Source organism: Choloepus didactylus, chromosome 13 (genome assembly GCF_015220235.1).
Source record: "Choloepus didactylus isolate mChoDid1 chromosome 13, mChoDid1.pri, whole genome shotgun sequence".
Lineage (NCBI taxonomy): Eukaryota > Metazoa > Chordata > Mammalia > Pilosa > Megalonychidae > Choloepus > Choloepus didactylus.
The window spans coordinates 12,420,318-12,438,912 of NC_051319.1; the positions used below are offsets into that span (position 1 = coordinate 12,420,318).

Genomic DNA, 18,595 nt, shown 5'->3' on the forward strand with positions numbered 1-18,595 from the left:
ATTTTCACCCTCTTGTTATAAAATGAAATACCTGTGTTAAGAATGAAATCCCCGAGAGGCACAGGTGATGAGAGAGGAAAGTTTCCTGTTTTCCCGCACCCCAACCCCAGGCCCCTGGCAGACCAGAGTGCACAGAAGTGTGTTAGGAAAAGGGAGGCGAGAAGGGAAGTAGCAGAAGGACGGGGGTGGATGCCAGCTGCGGCGTGGGAGCCCCTCCGTGCTGCTGAGTTAAAAGGGAAAACACAGGACGAGTGAAAACTACCCTCCCATTAATTCACTAGACAAAAGAGGTTTTTTTCCTTATTTTTCTTTCTTTTATTAAATCCCTGAAAATGCCCGGTGTCCTTGATGGAATTTTTTTAGTGATTTGCATGTAATCATAGAATTTTATTTTCAGGCCTTTTAGTTTATTATACAAAATGAAAGGAGACAAGTATTAGTGGCTGAAATTTAACTTCCTGTTCTTCAGAACTAAAGCCCTCCCCGTGATCCTTTCCAAGGAGCACTCAACCGTGAGATTGCAGCAAAGATGTTGAAACATGAGGGAACACTCCCTAACCCAGGTCAGCCTCTTGATGTGGCATCTGGAAATCATGAATTCGGTCAACTTGGGCTGCAGGGTCTGCCCAGACTGTGACTGTGAGTTGTGGCCCACCTGTTAGGCAGAGGGTGCCCACATCAGGGCTATGCCCCCGAGCACTGCAGGCCTCGGTTTTGCCACTGATGTTGACAGTGATGGTTTCGTGCTGCCCCATCTGCTTTGTCTGCCAACTTATATTCAGCCCTGGGCCCCCTTTAATTTAGGGCAAGAAAGTTGTCCTAGGTATTAGAGTTAAACTTTCCAATTGTGAATATTCCTTCCCCAGCCATCTCTATTGCCCACTCACCACCCCAGGTCTGAGTGATGTGCCCGTGCACCTGACACAGCCACTCTCGGACATGCCACAGGACATGGTAGAAACTGTCTTGTCTTTTTCAATGCTCTATCCTCAGTGAGAGGGGCAGGGTCCGGCCCATAGTAGGCAGTCAGTAAATAGCTGTTGGGTAAAGGAATGAGTTGCAGCTGTTCCAGGGGCTCCATTTCTTTTCCTGTCTTCTATTCTTTATTTACTACTTATTCAAGGCACTGAGTCTGATAGTGTTTCTCGAAGTGTGATGCTCACACCTCCTGCAGAACCACCTGATGGGCAGTGGGCATGTGTGAAAACAATGTGGGGTCCTGGGTCCCACTCGAGACTACTGAGTCAGACAGTCTCTTGGCCTGGAACCCAGAAAGTTTCTCTATTAATAATCACCCCTGGTGATTCTCATGTGCCACAATGGGCAGATAAATTTTAATATAATAAATTTTAATAAAGTTATAGGGAAAGAAAATAAAGGTATACTATGACAGAAATACATGTGGGGTAAAATGAATTCATTCATGCAACAAATACTCAGCTACACCAACCACACTCCAGTCACTGTTCTAGACACAAAAGGCAGAGGGGTGAGCAAAGCAGACATGGTCCTGATTTCATGGGGCCCATAGTTGGAGAGGCAGAATGTAAGTAAATATACTATTAGGAATTGTGGTTAGTTTATGAAGAGGGGGAGGGAAACAGTGTTATTGACAGATAGCAATGAGCAGGAGGTGGCTTCTCCAGGGAGATGACATTAGCTCTGAGGCTGGAAGAAAGGCTTCCATGTGCAGGACCAGAGGGTGTGGGGTGGGGAGAACAGTCCAGGAGAGGGAACCCATTGGGGATAGACTGAAGGAAGAGAAGAGCTTGGCCAGATTGAGTGGCTGAAAGGCTGCAGTGAGGGACAGTGATGAGAAATGAGGCCAGGAGGGAATCAGAGATGAGATCATGCAGTCCTAAGGCCATACAGAGGTTCGTGATTTCATCGCAGGTGCAGTGGGCAGCCATTAAAAATGTTAAACAGAGAAGCATCCAGATACAGTAGGATGTATTTTGTGCCTTATAAAAGATCAGTCCGCTGCCACGTGGAGAGTAAATTGGAGGAAGGATGAGGGTGGAGTCCAGGTGACAGTGACTTGCATTAGAGTGGTAGTTTGCATAGACGACAAGAAGTGAATGGATTTAAGAGGGAAAATGGTGAATTCTGGAAAGAGAGTGGAACTAGTGGAGAGCAGTGGAGAAGTGTCAGCTGGGTAGAAGGAGACAAAAGGGTTGGGGAAGGAGAGTGAAGAGGCCAGGAAGATTTCCATGGTGGATATGTGCAGGATGAGTGTTCTCCAGCAGCCTAGGCTGGGCAAGAGAAAGAAGAGGGGGAGGGAAGGGCATTCACTCAACCTGATAGGGCTCAAAGACAAAAAATAGCATGATTCCTTGATAGTACCTTTATAATCGTAAGCTTATAAAAACTGCCTTGAACATTTGAGCGAGTCTTAGATAGGAAGGCCATGTACACTGAGGTTGTAGTGTGAGCTGTAAAATCAAAATACCTGGCTTCAAATTCTAGTTTCACTGCTAACTTAGCCTCAGTTTCCTCCTTGAAAAATGGGAATAATGTCAGCACCTCCCTTCATAGACATGTTGTGAGGAAGCATGTGACCATCCATGCAAGGCACTCGGCAGCGTGCCTGAGAGACGTGAGTGCTCAAGGAACGGTAGAGACAGCGGCTGCTCTGAGGCACTGTGAGCAGTAAAATGAACAGAGTATTTGCATCAGGGCCTGGAAGCTAGTCTTGACTCAGCGCTAACAAAGGTCAGTAAACTTGAGGAAGAGATGTAAATACTTGGGCCCTCAGTTTCCTCATCTATAAAACCAGCAAATTTGAATAATTATTGGTCTCTCAACTTCCTCAGAGTTCAAAAATGCTTTGATTCTAAAATGTAGAAAGTTACCACCCAAAGTACATAATTCCTCATATGGCAATTTAAACCAGAATAACCTTGTGTGTAGGTGTTGCAATAGCTCAGCAGTGGAAAATGGGCGTGTACTTTCTAGCCCATCACTTGAGAAACAACCATTGATTCAGGATGACTATCAACATGTCATCTGGTCTAATGTTAATAAGGACTGGTGGAAAAAAATAGACTAGTTAAAAATCACTCTAATGAACTAAGATTATTTTGAGCCTGTTTATAAGGCCATTGTTGTTCTAATTGAAACTAATCCAGTCGATTGAAGTCACCAAAGTTTACTACTCAAATGTGCAAACATGGACATAGGTCTCCGAAGTCAACATTTCAGGCATTTGAAATGGATGAAGGGTTTGAAATCTGTTGTTTCATTTGCTTTAGAAGGATGACCAAGGTAACTACCCTTTCCTTCAGTTCCTCTTAAATAAGCATTAACTCTTTTTCTGACATTAAAGGTAATGAAAATTCAAGCCCCTTGTAGCATTATAATAGCTAACATTTATTACATTCTTATGTGCCCTTTGAATCCAAATGCCTTGCATATATTCTCATTTAATCTCCACAACTCAAAAAAGCATTGCTATTCTCACTTTATGGTTGAGGAAATGAGGGTAAGGGAGATTTTGTAAATTTCCTGAGATTACTTAGCCATAAAGACCACTAAATAGATGAGGGGTCTTTGTTATATGATTTGGGATTGTTGAAGCCCACAGCCAAAGACCTCCCAGGGGACCCACTTGTGGTCAAACAAAATTACGTTTAACTTGCCATGGCAAGTAAAAAGTTATACCAGAAGGGCCATAAGAAGAAGAGAAGGGCTTAGCATAGATTTGGGCTTGGGCTGGGTGATTCTAAGAAGGATAGAAAAACAAGGACCAGTTTTCCTTTTCGGTGCTGTCAGGAAGCGGTCAATTTATTGATTGGCCTTGGTCATTTTTATCTAGCTAAAAATACAGTCGGGAGGACTGAATTGTCCAGGCATCACTCATTTTAGTTGGAAGAGGGGGATAGTTAGTTATTTTGTGGTGCAGAAGGGCCTTGTTTCTGTATTGGTTCACATGCAATTGCAGAGTGGTCTTATTTCTGTCTCGTCCCTCTGTGGTCACATACAAACTGTCTACGAAGGGTTTGTATTCTTCAAAAGCTGTTTATATTGAATTATGAACACAAAGCCAGACTGTTAGCTTTTAGCTCTCAGGTTTCTAACTCCCTCCCTCCTCCCCCTCCCTCCCTCTCTGTTCTCCATTCCTTTCCTCTCTCCTACTCTCTCTCTCTCTCTCTTCTTCCAGTTATTCCCTAGGAACTTCCTGAAGAATAATCATACCACCATCTTGTGTTTTTCACAGTAGAATATTAACATAATAAAGGTTTTCAGATCTGGAGAGACCACATGGTCACAAATCCCATTCAGCTACTTAACAGCTATTTGACTCTAGGCAAATCACTTCATCTTTCTGGCCTAGGTTTCCACCTTTCTATAAACCAGAATGATAATTACCTTGCAGGAAAGTTTTAAAAATGAGAGATAATGTATACAAGGTGCTTGACAAATTAGCGGCCACTATTAAATACTGGCGAATATTAAAAAGACATAAAAGTTTGTAAAAATCTGTTCATACTTTAATAACAAACATCAACAAAAATACTTTTATTAAATAAACAATTAGATTGTAGAAGGTCACAGAAGGTTGGCAGAGCCAGACCTTCCTTCTGCATGTGATTATCTACCATTGGATGTTGGTTAGATGATGCAATTTGGCTGTGGTTTCTTTTTTTGTACTTTTATTAAAAATGAAACATAAAATAGACAACATTGTCCCATGCATATAATTAAGTAAAATATGAGATCCTTTGGTCATTCCCTGATAGAACTTCATGAGATGCTGGCAAGGAAATTAAATTCTTAGCTTGTGCACAAAAACGGCTGCCCAGTTAAGACTGTACAGATGGAATGGAAATTGTAGAAATATTGCTTTTACTGAACAGGTACAAAAGATCTTGAAAAACATATCCACTGAAGATTTACTTCTTGCACAAGACAATGGTTAGGGCTAAATTATAGGAGGAATAGATAACTAAAATTAGCTCTTAGTTGGAGCTTGGGGTTTGTTTTCATCTTTGTGCTTCTCTGCATTTTCCATATGTCCTATAGCAATCATTAATACATTCATGATCAGAAAAATCGAAAGCATTAAGTCTTTTTAAAAACCTACTTTGTTTTCCCTGAAGTTGCTAGGCTGCTTAGCCAGGGTTTGCCAAAACCTTGCTGCCTGTGTGCACACACGTGTACAAGTGCCTCATGAAACATCCCTAGGCATATGCTTGACATTAAATAGTACTTTTTGGGAGTTCTTGTTGGGAATTACCTCGAAAGTGTGAATTGAGGAATCTGGCATCATCCATCACAAATGGCCGGGGCGTTGCTGAGAATGCGGTCTAGTGTCCTTCATTTTGTCTCTACTTGTTTGATGTGAGCATCGATAAACTATTCTAGGAAAAGTATGACCGAAAAGGACTCTGCTAATGAAAAAAGCTTTTACAAACAACTCAATTTTTGCGTAATCCCTTCTTTCTTTTTCTCCCCCCGTCCTCACATTAGAAGTCTGGCCTTCATTTCCGACACACAGATAATACCGTCCAGTGGTTAAGAGCGATGGAGTCTATTGGTCTACCCAAGGTAAGCTGGAAAGTGCTGGAAAGTGCCGGAACCCGAAGTGGGGAGCCAAGAGGGGTGGTGTGCGGACACCTCGTAATGAAAAATGATCTGGCAGATGGGGCTGTGTGAGTGTAGCAGATTTTCTCATTGTCCCAAGGGTGAGAAACGTGAGGACTAATCAAAAACTGAAAGGCATACACAGTGTCATAAATGGCAAGGACTCAGAATGAAGTGTGTGCCCTGATTGAGAGCAGCCAGTGCGTAAATTAAACAAGTTCAGAACAAGCTTTAACTGGTAAAACAACCAACTCCCTTTTTAATTTTGCCACTTAAACTCAAAATTTTTGATTCTGTCTAGGTCTCATTGTATCACTGTAAAATATTATGAATTTATTTTTCTAACTTATTATAAATTATAGTATCACATTAAGTTTTTTTTTTTTTTTTTTTGTTACTTTTTTTTATTAAATTCAGTTTTATTGAAATACATTCACACACCATACAATCATCCATGATATACAATCCACTGTCCACAGTATGATAACATAGTTATGCGTTCATCACCGCAATCTATCTTTGAACATTTTCCTTACATCAGAAAGAACCAGAACAAGAATAAAAAAATAAAAGTGAAAAAAGAACACCCAAATCATCCCCCATCCCACCCTGTTTGTCCTTTAGTTTTTTTTTTTTGTTTTTTTTTGTTTTTTTAATCATCATTTTATTGAGATATATTCACATACCACGCAGTCATACAAAACAAATTGTACTTTCGATTGTTTACAGTACCATTACATGGTTGTACATTCATCACCTAAATCAATCCCTGACACCTTCATTAGCACACACACAAAAATAACAAGAATAATAATTAGAGTGAAAAAGAGCAATTGAAGTAAAAAAGAACACTAGGTACCTTTGTCTGTTTGTTTGCTTCCCCTACTTTTCTACACATCGATCCATAAACTAGACAAAGTGGAGTTTGGTCCTTATGGCATTCCCAATCCCACTGTCACCCCTCATAAGCTACATTTTTATACAACTGTCTTCGAGATTCATGGGTTCTGGGTTGTAGTTTAATAGTTTCAGGTATCCACCACCAGCTACCCAATTCTTTAGAACCTAAAAAAGGTTGTCTAAAGTGTGCGTAAGAGTGCCCACCAGAGTGATCTCTCGGCTCGTTTTGGAATCTCTCTGCCACTGAAGCTTATTTCATTTCCTTTCACATCCCCCTTTTGGTCAAGAAGATGTTCTCCATCCCACGATGCCGGGTCTACATTCCTCCCCGGGAGTCATATTCCACGTTGCCAGGGAGATTCACTTCCCTGGGTGTCTGATCCCACGTAGGGGGGAGGGCAGTGATTTCACCTTTCAAGTTGGCTTAGCCAGAGAGAGAGGGCCACATCTGAGCAACAAAGAGGCATTCAGGAGGAGACTCTTAGGCACAAATACAGGGAGGCCTAGCCTCTCCTTTGCAGCAACCGTCTTCCCAAGGGTGAAACTTATGGTAGAGGGCTCAACCCATCAAACCACCAGTCCCCTATGTCTGTGGTCATGTTAGCAACCATGGAGGTGGGGTAGGCGAATACCCCTGCATTCTCCACAGGCTCCTCAAGGGGGCACTACATCGTTTTTTTTTGTTTTGTTTTGTTTTTTTTCCTTGTTTGTCTTTTTTCTTTTTTTTTTTTAACTTTCCCTTCTTTTTTCAAATCAACTGTATGAAAAAAAAAGTTAAAAAGAAAACAAACATACAATAAAAGAACATTTCAAAGAGACCATAGCAAGGGAGTAAGAAAAAGACAACTAACCTAAGATAACTGCTTAACTTCCAACATGTTCCTACTTTACCCCAAGAAAGTTACATACTATAGCAACATTTCAGTGAACTTGTTCCTACTACATCCATCAGAAATTAACAGACCATAGTCATTTCTGGGCATCCCCAGAACGTTAAATAGCTTATCTGTTCTTCTTGGATTATTGTTCCCCCTTCCTTAATTGCTCTCTACTGCTAGATCCCCTACATTCTACATTATAAACCATTTGTTTTACATTTTTCAAAGTTCACATTAGTGGTAGCATATAATATTTCTCTTTTTGTGCCTGGCTTATTTCGCTCAGCATTATGTCTTCAAGGTTCATCCATGTTGTCATATGTTTCACCAGATCGTTCCTTCTTACTGCTGCGTAGTATTCCATCGTGTGTATATACCACATTTTATTTATCCACTCATCTGTTGATGGACATTTGGGTTGTTTCCATCTCTTGGCAATTGTGAATAATGCTGCTATGAACATTGGCGTGCAGATATCTGTTCGTGTCACTGCTTTCCGATCTTCCGGGTATATCCCGAGAAGTGCAATCGCTGGATCGAATGGTAGCTCTATCTCTAGTTTTCTAAGGAACTGCCAGACTGACTTCCAGAGTGGCTGAACCATTATACAGTCCCACCAACAATGAATAAGAGTTCCAATTTCTCCACATCCCCTCCAGCATTTGTAGTTTCCTGTTTGTTTAATGGCAGCCATTCTAACCGGTGTTAGATGGTATCTCATTGTGGTCTTAATTTGCATCTCTCTAATAGCTAGTGAAGCTGAACATTTTTTCATGTGTTTCTTGGCCATTTGTATTTCCTCTTCAGAGAACTGTCTTTTCATATCTTTTGCCCATTTTATAATTGGGCTGTCTGTACTATTGTCATTGAGTTGTAGGATTTCTTTGTATATGCAAGATATCAGTCTTTTGTCAGATACATGGTTTCCAAAAATTTTTTCCCATTGAGTTGGCTGCCTCTTTACCTTTTTGAGAAATTCCTTTGAGGTGCAGAAACTTCTAAGCTTGAGGAGTTCCCATTTATCTATTTTCTCTTTTGTTGCTTGTGCTTTGGGTGTAAAGTCTAGGAAGTGGCCTCCTAATACAAGGTCTTGAAGATGTTTTCCTACATTATCTTCTAGGAGTTTAATGGTACTTTCTTTTATATTGAGATCTTTGGTCCATTTTGAGTTAATTTTTGTGTAGGGGGTGAGGTAGGGGTCCTCTTTCATTCTTTTGGATATGGATATCCAACTCTCCCAGCCCCATTTGTTGAAAAGACCATTATGGCTCAGTTCGGTGACTTTGGGGGCCTTATCAAAGATCAGTCGGCCATAGATCTGAGGGTCTATCTCTGAATTCTCAATTCGATTCCATTGATCTATATGTCTATCTTTGTGCCAGTACCATGCTGTTTTGGCAACTGTGGCTTTATAATAAGCTTCAAAGTCAGGGAGTGTAAGTCCTCCCACTTCGTTTTTCTTTTTTAGAGTGTCTTTAGCAATTCGAGGCATCTTCCCTTTCCAAATAAATTTGATAACTAGCTTTTCCAAGTCTGCAAAGTAGGTTGTTGGAATTTTGATTGGGATTGCATTGAATCTGTAGATGAGTTTGGGTAGAATTGACATCTTAATGACATTTAGCCTTCCTATCCATGAACATGGAATATTTTTCCATCTTTTAAGGTCCCCTTCTATTTCTTTTAGTAGAGTTATGTAGTTTTCTTTGTATAGGTCTTTTACATCTTTGGTTAAGTTGATTCCTAGGTACTTGATTTTTTTAGTTGCTATTGAAAATGGTATCTTTTTCTTGAGTGTCTCTTCAGTTTGTTCATTTCTAGCATATAGAAACATTACTGACTTATGTGCATTAATCTTGTATCCCGCTACTTTGCTAAATTTGTTTATTAGCTCTAGTAGGTGTATCGTTGATTTCTCAGGGTTTTCTAGATATAAGATCATATCATCTGCAAACAATGACAGTTTTACTTCTTCTTTTCCAATTTGGATGCCTTTTATTTCTTTGTCTTGCCGGATTGCCCTGGCTAGCACTTCCAGCACAATGTTGAATAACAGTGGTGACAGCGGGCATCCTTGTCTTGTTCCTGATCTTAGAGGGAAGGCTTTCAGTCTCTCACCATTGAGTACTATGCTGGCTGTGGGTTTTTCATATATGCTCTTTATCATGTTGAGGAAGTTTCCTTCAATTCCTACCTTTTGAAGTGTTTTTATCAAAAAGGGATGTTGGATTTTGTCAAATGCTTTTTCAGCATCTATTGAGATGATCAATTGATTTTTCCCTTTCGAGTTTTTAATGTGTTGTAATACATTGATTGTTTTCTTATGTTGAACCATCCTTGCATGCCTGGAATGAACCCCACTTGGTCATGGTGTATGATTTTTTTAATGTGTCTTTGGATTCGATTTGCAAGTATTTTGTTGAGGATTTTTGCATCTATATTCATTAGGGAGATTGGCCGGTAGTTTTCCTTTTTTGTAGCATCTTTGCCTGGTTTTGGTATTAGATTGATGTTAGCTTCATAAAATGAATTAGGTAGTGTTCCATTTTTTTCAATGTTTTGAAAGAGTTTGAGTAAGATTGGTGTCAGTTCTTTCTGGAAAGTTTGGTAGAATTCCCCTGTGAAGCCATCTGGCCCTGGGCATTTATTTGTGGGAAGATTTTTGATGACTGATTGGATCTCTTTGCTTGTGATGGGTTGGTTGAGGTCTTCTATTTCTTCTCTGGTCAGTCTAGGTTGTTCATATGTTTCCAGGAAATTGTCCATTTCTTCTACATTATCCAGTTTGTTGCCATACAGTTGTTCATAATATCCTCTTATAATTTTTTTAATTTCTTCAGGATCTGCAGTTATGTTACCTTTTTCATTCATTATTTTGTTTATATGGGTCTTCTCTCTTTTTGATTTTGTCAGTCTAGCTAGGGGCTTGTCAATCTTGTTGATCTTCTCAAAGAACCAACTTTTGGTGATATTTATCCTTTCTATTGTTTTTTTGTTCTCTATGTCATTTATTTCTGCTTTAATCCTTGTTATTTCTTTTCTTGTACTTGGTTTAGGATTGGTTTGCTGTTCATTTTCTAGCTTCTTCAGTTGATCCATTAGTTCTTTGATTTTGGCTCTTTCTTCCTTTTTAATATATGCGTTTAGTGCTATAAATTTCCCCCTTAGCACTGCTTTTGCTGCATCCCATAGGTTTTGGTATGTTGTGTTCTCATTTTCATTCGTTTCTATATATTTAGCAATTTCTCTTGCTATTTCTTCTTTAACCCACTGATTGTTTAGGAGTGTGTTGTTTAACCTCCAGGTATTTGTGAATTTTCTAAGTCTCTGATGGTTATTGACTTCTAATTGTATTCCATTGTGGTCAGAGAATGTGCTTTGAATAATTTCAATCTTTTTAAATTTACTGAGGCTTGTTTTATGTCCCAGCATATGATCTATTCTGGAGAAAGTTCCGTGAGCACTAGAAAAGTATGTGTATCCTGTTGATTTGGGATGTAATGTCCTGTAGATGTCTGTTAAATCTAATTCATTTATCAGATTGTTTAGGTTTTCAATTTCCTTATTGGTCTTCTGTCTGGTTGATCTATCTATAGGAGAGAGTGATGTGTTGAAGTCTCCCACAATTATTGTGGAAACATCAATTGCTTCCTTTAGTTTTGCCAGTGTTTCTCTCATGTATTTTGTGGCACCTTGATTGGGTGCATAGACATTTACGATTGTTATTTCTTCTTGCTGAATTGCCCCTTTTATTAGTATGTAGTGGCCTTCTTTGTCTCTCAAAACATCCCTGCATTTGAAGTCTATTTTATCTGAGATTAATATTGCTACACCTGCTTTCTTTTGGCTGTAGCTTGCATGAAATATTTTTTTCCATCCTTTCACTTTCAGTTTCTTTGTGTCCCTGTGTCTAAGATGAGTCTCTTGTATGCAACATATTGATGGTTCATTTTTTTTGATCCATTCTGCGAATCTATATCTTTTAATTGGGGAGTTTAATCCATTTACATTCAACGTTAAAACCGTGAAGGCATTTCTTGAATCGGCCATCTTATCCTTTGGATTATGTTTGCCATATTTTTCCCTCTCTCTATTAATATCCTTTATTGTACCCATACCGAATCTCTTTAGTACTGAACCTTTCTCCAAGTCTCTCTGTCCTGTCTTTGTTTGTCTGTCTGTAGGGCTCCCTTTAGTATCTCCAGTAGGGCAGGTCTCTTGTTAGCAAATTCTCTCAGCATTTCTTTGTCTGTGAAAAATTTAAGCTCTCCCTCAAATTTGAAGGAGAGCTTTGCTGGATAAAGTATTCTTGGCTGGAAATTCCTCTCACTCAGAATTTTAAATATATCGTGCCACTGCCTTCTCGCCTCCATGGTGGCTGCTGAGTAGTCACTACTTAGTCTTATGCTGTTTCCTTTGTATGTGGTGAATTGCTTTTCTCTTGCTGCTTTCAGAACTTGCTCCTTCTCTTCTATGTTTGACAGTGTGATCAGTATATGTCTCGGAGTGGGTTTTTTTGGATTTATTCTATTTGGAGTTCGCTGAGCATTTATGATTTGTGTATTTATGTTGTTTAGAAGATTTGGGAAGTTTTCCCCAACAATTTCTTTGAATACTCTTCCTAGACCTTTACCCTTTTCTTCCCCTTCTGGGACACCAATGAGTCTTATATTCGGACGTTTCATATTATCTATCATATCCCTGAGGTCCATTTCGAGTTTTTCAATTTTTTTCCCCATTCTTTCTTTTATGTTTTCATTTTCCATTCTGTCATCTTCCAGGTCACTGATTCGTTGTTCAACTTCCTCTAGTCTTGTACTATGAGTGTCCAGAATCTTTTTAATTTGGTCAACAGTTTCTTTAATTTCCATAAGATCATCCATTTTTTTATTTAGTCTTGCAATGTCTTCTTTATGCTCTTCTAGGGTCTTCTTGATTTCCTTCATATCCCGTACTAGGGTCTCATTGTTCATCTTTAGTTCTTTGAGTAGCTGCTCTAGGTGTGTCTCTTCTGGTCTTTGATTTGGGTGCTTGGGCTTGGGTTATCCATATCGTCTGGTTTTTTCATATGCTTTATAATTTTCTGTTGTTTTTGGCCTCGTGGCATTTGCTGACCTTGATAGGGTTCTTTTAGGGTTTGTAGACCAGTTGAAGTCCTTATCTCTAATTTATCAGATCTACAGCTTCGTGGAGTACACTTTCTCTAACTAACCAGCAGGTGGCGTCCACGAGCCACCTGTTCTCCACAAGCCAGATCTCCCCTGCTTAGCCTTTTTGGTGAGTGGGGGAGTGAGTCTTGTGGGGCCCAATTGGTGTCCCAAGCTTGCGTGTGTAGTTGGTGTTGCCTGCCCTGTATGTGGGGCGTGTTTCTGGGCAGTCGGGGAGGGGGGGTGGCCCTAACAATCAAATCTCCCTGATGATCCTAGAGTTTTAAAGCTACTGCAGTAGTCTAATCCTTCAGTTCAGTCCTGCCACAGTTTGTCTCTGCCACTGACCCACAAGTCTTTGGTATTGGCGTATGGCTCCTGAGACTTGCAAGTGGGCCCCCTCTTCCAGGCTGTGCACCCCGGGTCCTCTGTTGAGGGATGACTGTGCTATGTCGCAGGTGAGTGCCGTCCCCCCAGGGCAGTTCTGGGCTGCTGGGCTGTGTTGGGAGGCTCCCAGTCTGCTCAAATGATGGCTGAATGGGGCTCTGTTAATTCACACTGCTCCCCCTTCCCAGCTCTGGGACATTCAGCTGAGGTTGCAGGGAAGGCTAATGTCCACGCCCAGTTTTGTGGTGTGTGCCTGTTATTTGAAGCACTTCCGTCACACTGGGTTGTCTGGGGCAGCTCTGGGCTATGGGGCTGGCGATGGGCAGGAGTGTTTCCTGTCCACCAGGATGGTGGCTGTGAGCGGACACCCCCCTTTTCTTGGGAAGTTGTGTTGTTTAGTGAATTTTCTCAGCCACTGGATTATTGCCTTTTGTCTCAGAGCTCTCTTAGTTCTGCTCTTGACTTGACGTGCCCAAATTTCAATTCTTTGAAGCTTTCTGTATTGAGCTTCTTAGAGTAATTGTTTTAGAAAAAGCAAAAAGGATTTAAAAAAAAAAAAAAAAAAAAAAAACGGCCCTCCTCAGAGATCTAATGGGTTATTGAAATGCTAATAGACAAAGCAACCAGGGCCATTAAGGAAAAGTGCCCAGGGCAGAGAGATCAGCCTTGCTTCGGGATTTGCATATGCGCCTCAAGGCCTGATCTCCGCCCTTCCCCCTTCTGTGTTCACCAGAACTCCAAAAATCCTCTGCTTTTATTTTGGAGTTTTTCGTGTTGTTTTTTTTTTATGCCTGTCTCCTCTCTGCTGGGCTGGCTGCTCTCAGAGTCTCTGGTGTCTGGCCTCAGTCTATCTATGGTTGGAGTTTGAATCAGTAGAATGAGTTTCCGGTAAGAGCAGCCACTGCAATTCTCCCTTCTCCTTCCTGGAGCTGACAGCCCTCCTCCCCCGGGACTGAGCCTGGCAGGGAGGGGCGCGGGTCCCCTGGCCGCAAAAACTTACAGATTTCGCTGATCTCAGCAGTTCCACGTTTTCATGAGTGTTGTATGAAGTATGCCCAAAGACAGATTGCTCTGTGGTGTCCAGTCCACGCAGTTCCTGGCTTTTTACCTACTTTCCTGGAGGAGTAACTAAAACATACAGCTCACCAGTCTGCCATCTTGCCCCGCCTCTGTCCTTTCCACATTAAGTTTTAAAGTCTGGGGGGTTGTACCTGTTACTCCTGAAATAGATTTCCCAATACTTTGATTTAAATGTTCATTCAGCAAATATTCAGGGCTTGTGAAGTTCTAAAAGCTGGTATCCCTAAGCCTGGGAGGGAAATAGACAAGTGGGAGAAGTGAGGGGGAAAAAAATTAGATCTGGCAAAAATTGTAAAGCTGTTTTTAAACTTTTTACTTTGAAATAATTGCAGGAAGTTGCAAAAATAGTGCTTGGAGTCTTGTGTACACTTCATTCAGCATCCTCCAATGGTGACATCTTGTATAACGCAGTACAATATTAAACTGACTTTGCTATATTACTGTTAACTAGACTACAGACCTTATTCAGTTTCCACAGATTTTTACATGCATTCATTTGCACACGTGTGTGTCGGAGGGGGGCTTCTCTGCAACTTTAGCCCATGAGTATATTCGTGTAACCACTACCACAATTGAGATACAGAACTGCCCTTTGTGCTACTTCTTTTTATCACACCCCTTTGTCGACCACTAATCTGTTCTCCATCTCTGTAGTTTTGTCATTTCGAGAATGTTATATAAATGGAATCAATTAGTAGGTAACCTTTTGAGAATGACTTTTTTCACTAAGCATAATACCTTTAAGGACCATCCAGGTTTTTGCATGTATCAATCGTTCATTCCCTTTTATTGCTGAGCAGAGTGGAGAGCCACTTTAAAGGGATGTTTTAGGAGTAGTCCAGCTTGAAGACAAAGGACAGGCTACTGAGTTATTAAGACTTGTGTTATTATTAAGCCAGGTTTGCGATTTAAAACCCCCACCAGCACAAAAACAAAGATGCCTTAATCTTTAAATGCCTGTTAATATATCCATGCTCATATTTCTTTTATCTCAGTCTCTGTTTACCTCAAATTAGTTGATATTGATTTAATTTTCTGCCAGTTTTAATCAAACTACTTTCCTTTCTCCTAAAATGCCCAGAGCATTAAATACTGTTCCTTTCTTAGCACTAGTTGTAAAACAGAATTCATATTTCTGGAGTGTGAATTAAGAACTAACTGAGGCAGGGTGGTAAATAGATTAATAAACAAACAAACTCAAATAGAATTTTCTGTATCAGGCAACATACTTCAGAGTAAGATAATTTTACTATGTTTGATAGACTTGGCTTAAATCTTTTTAACTTGTGTGTATCTTGGGAAAGAGTGCCCTTGATTTGGGGTCAAACAAGTGATCTATATAGCGGATTCAATTTGAACAATGATTTTTATCATGGAGTCATTGATACATTTCAGGGGTGAAAGACAGTGTGCTGAATTGACCTTGACATATTTGACGGTCATTAATTCATTCATCAGTATTGAGTATCTGTTCTGTGCTCATCATCATGCTAACTCCTGGGGATATAGTGCTGAATAAAACATTCTGAACCATAAGTCAGTCCCATCTCCTTGCCAAAGGAAGACACATTCATGACAGTTTTCCAGGAGAAATATTAAAGTTTCTTGTGTAAAGTAAAGGGAGGGGAGAAGTGGCTAACATTATGGCAAGACGTGAGTTGTAGTTGTCCTTTGCTATTCTGGTAATACTGTTCTGAATCAGGAATCTCTTCTCATTGACACTTTAACAGCAATCGTGTTAAACAAAAATTGGAAAGGCCTTTGACTTTCCTAGGCTACAGACATTTCTTTAAATGCTTAGTGACTATATATTTGTAGCCCAAGAAACTTTGCTTCTCTTGTGTTTTCTTCTATTTTTTTTTCAATGGCCAACAGAAAATTGCACTTAAGTATCAAGTATTGCCATATGGTACATGATTTATTTTTATTTTTTGTCGGATTATAGAAACTATTGACTGAAAGCAAGTAATGTCAATATGTTTATCTTAATCCTTAGAAGTCTCAAGCCTAATTATTCATTTTTTGGTTCTTAGAAACAGAGGACTATGGTGCCTCTCTCTGAGATCTGTTTTTTATTAGACTTTCAGTTTCAAGCTTAAGAAGAATAACTTCAATGTGTATTGAAAGCCTTTATGTTCATACCTTTCAACCTAGTAATTCCACGTTTAGATGTTTCCCAAAACAGTAATCAAATGTTCAGAAAGTACAGCAATGTTCATTAGAGTGATTTATAATGGGGAAAATTTGGTGGTGGGGGAGGTGAAACAAATATTAAACCATGATGAACTGGTTAAATTTTGGTTCAAAAATACGAGAGATTCATATGCATCCATTAGAAATAATGGTCTTGTAGAATACTGAAGAGGGTAGAAAATAATATGTTCTATTAAAGTCTTTATAATATGTATAACTTGGTTTTACAGACGTGCATAACATATAAACTATTGAAAACATATACAAAAAAAAAGGCCAGAAGAAAATATACCAAAATGCTAAGTGACTCATCATACTGTAAATATTTTCCAGATTTTATTCAGTGAAGATATATTACTTTAATCAGAAAAAGAGGAATCGATGTGTTTGTATGTGCATACGTGCTTACAGAGCTGTATAGCCAAGTTTTTATTATTGAACAGTGTAATAAAGTAGCCGTAAGGAGGACATACTTCCCAGACCATGGGACCTTTGGGCTGTCACAGAAACAAAAGGGCAATGGAAGCCAGAGCCCCCCATGGACTCACACCTTGTGGAGTGAACCTGCCGCCCAGTCCTGGGGAGCCAGCCCTCTTGGACTGGCAGGCAGTGAGGGCCATCGCTCTCACAGGAGCCACCAGGAAGGGAGCTGCTGGACAGGGGACTAGATGCAAGTGATTGGAGCAAGATGATGCAGGGACTGAGAGGTTCCTCTGTGTTTAAAGAAACATGGAATAGCAAGGACAATCAACATAGGATTATTTGGGGGAGGTAACATAATCGAGAAAAGCAAAATATAACTCATCATTTCTTTTGTTTTCCAGATATTTTATCCAGAAACAACAGACGTCTATGATCGGAAAAACATACCGAGAATGATATATTGCATTCATGCGTTGAGGTAGGAAAAAAGTACAACTAAAAGTCATTAAGAAGTAGATTTAAATAAAACTACAATTTTGATTTAAAATAGAGATGTCAAGTTATTTTAATAATCTGAAGATTTTTCAAATTGAGTTGTTTTGAATTTGCTGGTACAAAATTAAAGTAATTGTTCCATAAAAACAATGCATGTACATGAAAAATATTTTTCTGATTTTTAAAAATCCAGTTCAAAAGTAGAAAACCAGAAAATTACTTAGGTATAACAAGGAGAAAATTTAAGTTGAAAATTCTAGGAATCCAACAATAATGGGCTACTGTATTCTTGAGTTGTGAGCTAGTTTATAATATAGCTGAACCATATGAAATGAGCAGCTTTAATAGTTATTTTGGTTTTGATACTCTTAAAATTACTAATTTGATTCCATTCTTTTCATATATTAAGAAAACTCAACATAAGGATGATTTCTTTTTTTAGTACAATTTTTTTAATTTTTATTTGAAATAAATTCAAACTTACAGTAACAATTGCAAAAATAATACAAACCCCATACACAGAACTGCAGCATACCTCAACCCCCTCCACCAACACCCTGATCTACCAACTTTAATATTTTGTCACTTTACCATTTTTCTTTCTCTCCCTCCCTCCCTCCTTGTCTGTCATCCATCATCTATTGCTCTGTCTTCTGAACATATGAGAGCAAGTTGCACACATCCTTGAACAAATAATATAATTCACATATACATTTCTATGAACAAGAATATTCAGTTATGTAATCACTTTAAGTGTTGTTAAGAAGTGCATAAAATTTAACATTAGTGTAAAGCTTACATTCTATATTTCATTTTTTTCTTATGTCCCAATTGTGTCCTTTTGAGCCTTTTCCCCTCTATTCTTAGATCTCATCCAGGATCATCTATGGCATTTAATTGCCATTATCTATTTAGACTGTCTTTTTTTTTTCAATTGTGGAAACATATATACAGCATAAATCTTCCCCTTCCAACCCCTCCCAAGCATTCCATTTAGTGGGATTAATCACATTCACAATGTTGCAATGCCATCACCTTCCCACCATCCATCACTAGAAGTTTCCCTTCAACCCAAAGAAACCCTACACTCATTTCTTATAAAATCCCCATTGCCCCTTCCCCCACTTCTCGTAACCCATACTCAGCTTCTCATCTCTATGATCATATTCTCTGATACTTTCTTTGTGTTTACCGTGGGGCTTAAATTTAACATCTTAAGTTTATAACAATCTTGTTTTCTTTGAGACCAACTTAACTTCAATAGGACACATAAACTATGTTCCTATACTCCTCCATTCCCCCACCTTTATGTAGTTCTTGTCAAAAATTACGTATTTTACATTGAGTCCAAAACCACTGATTTATCATTACACTTTATGTATTTTAGATCCTGTAGAAAGTAAATAGTGGAGTTACAAATCGAAAATACAGTAGTATTGCTATTTATATTTACCATGTGATCTTTAATAGAAATCTTTATTTCTTCATGTGGTTTCAGTCAATTGTTTAGTG

At 39.3% G+C, this 18,595-nt stretch overlaps 1 protein-coding gene across 1 annotated transcript in view; it reads left to right on the forward strand.

The window, feature by feature from the left end:
• Nucleotides 1-18,595, forward strand: part of IQGAP2 (IQ motif containing GTPase activating protein 2) — a 311,908-nt gene that overhangs the window by 159,723 nt on the left and 133,590 nt on the right. The window contains exons 4-5 of the mRNA XM_037801784.1: nt 5,470-5,547; nt 16,990-17,066. Coding sequence (XP_037657712.1) covers nt 5,470-5,547; nt 16,990-17,066 — 155 coding nt within the window. The remainder of the gene's footprint in view (nt 1-5,469; nt 5,548-16,989; nt 17,067-18,595) is intronic.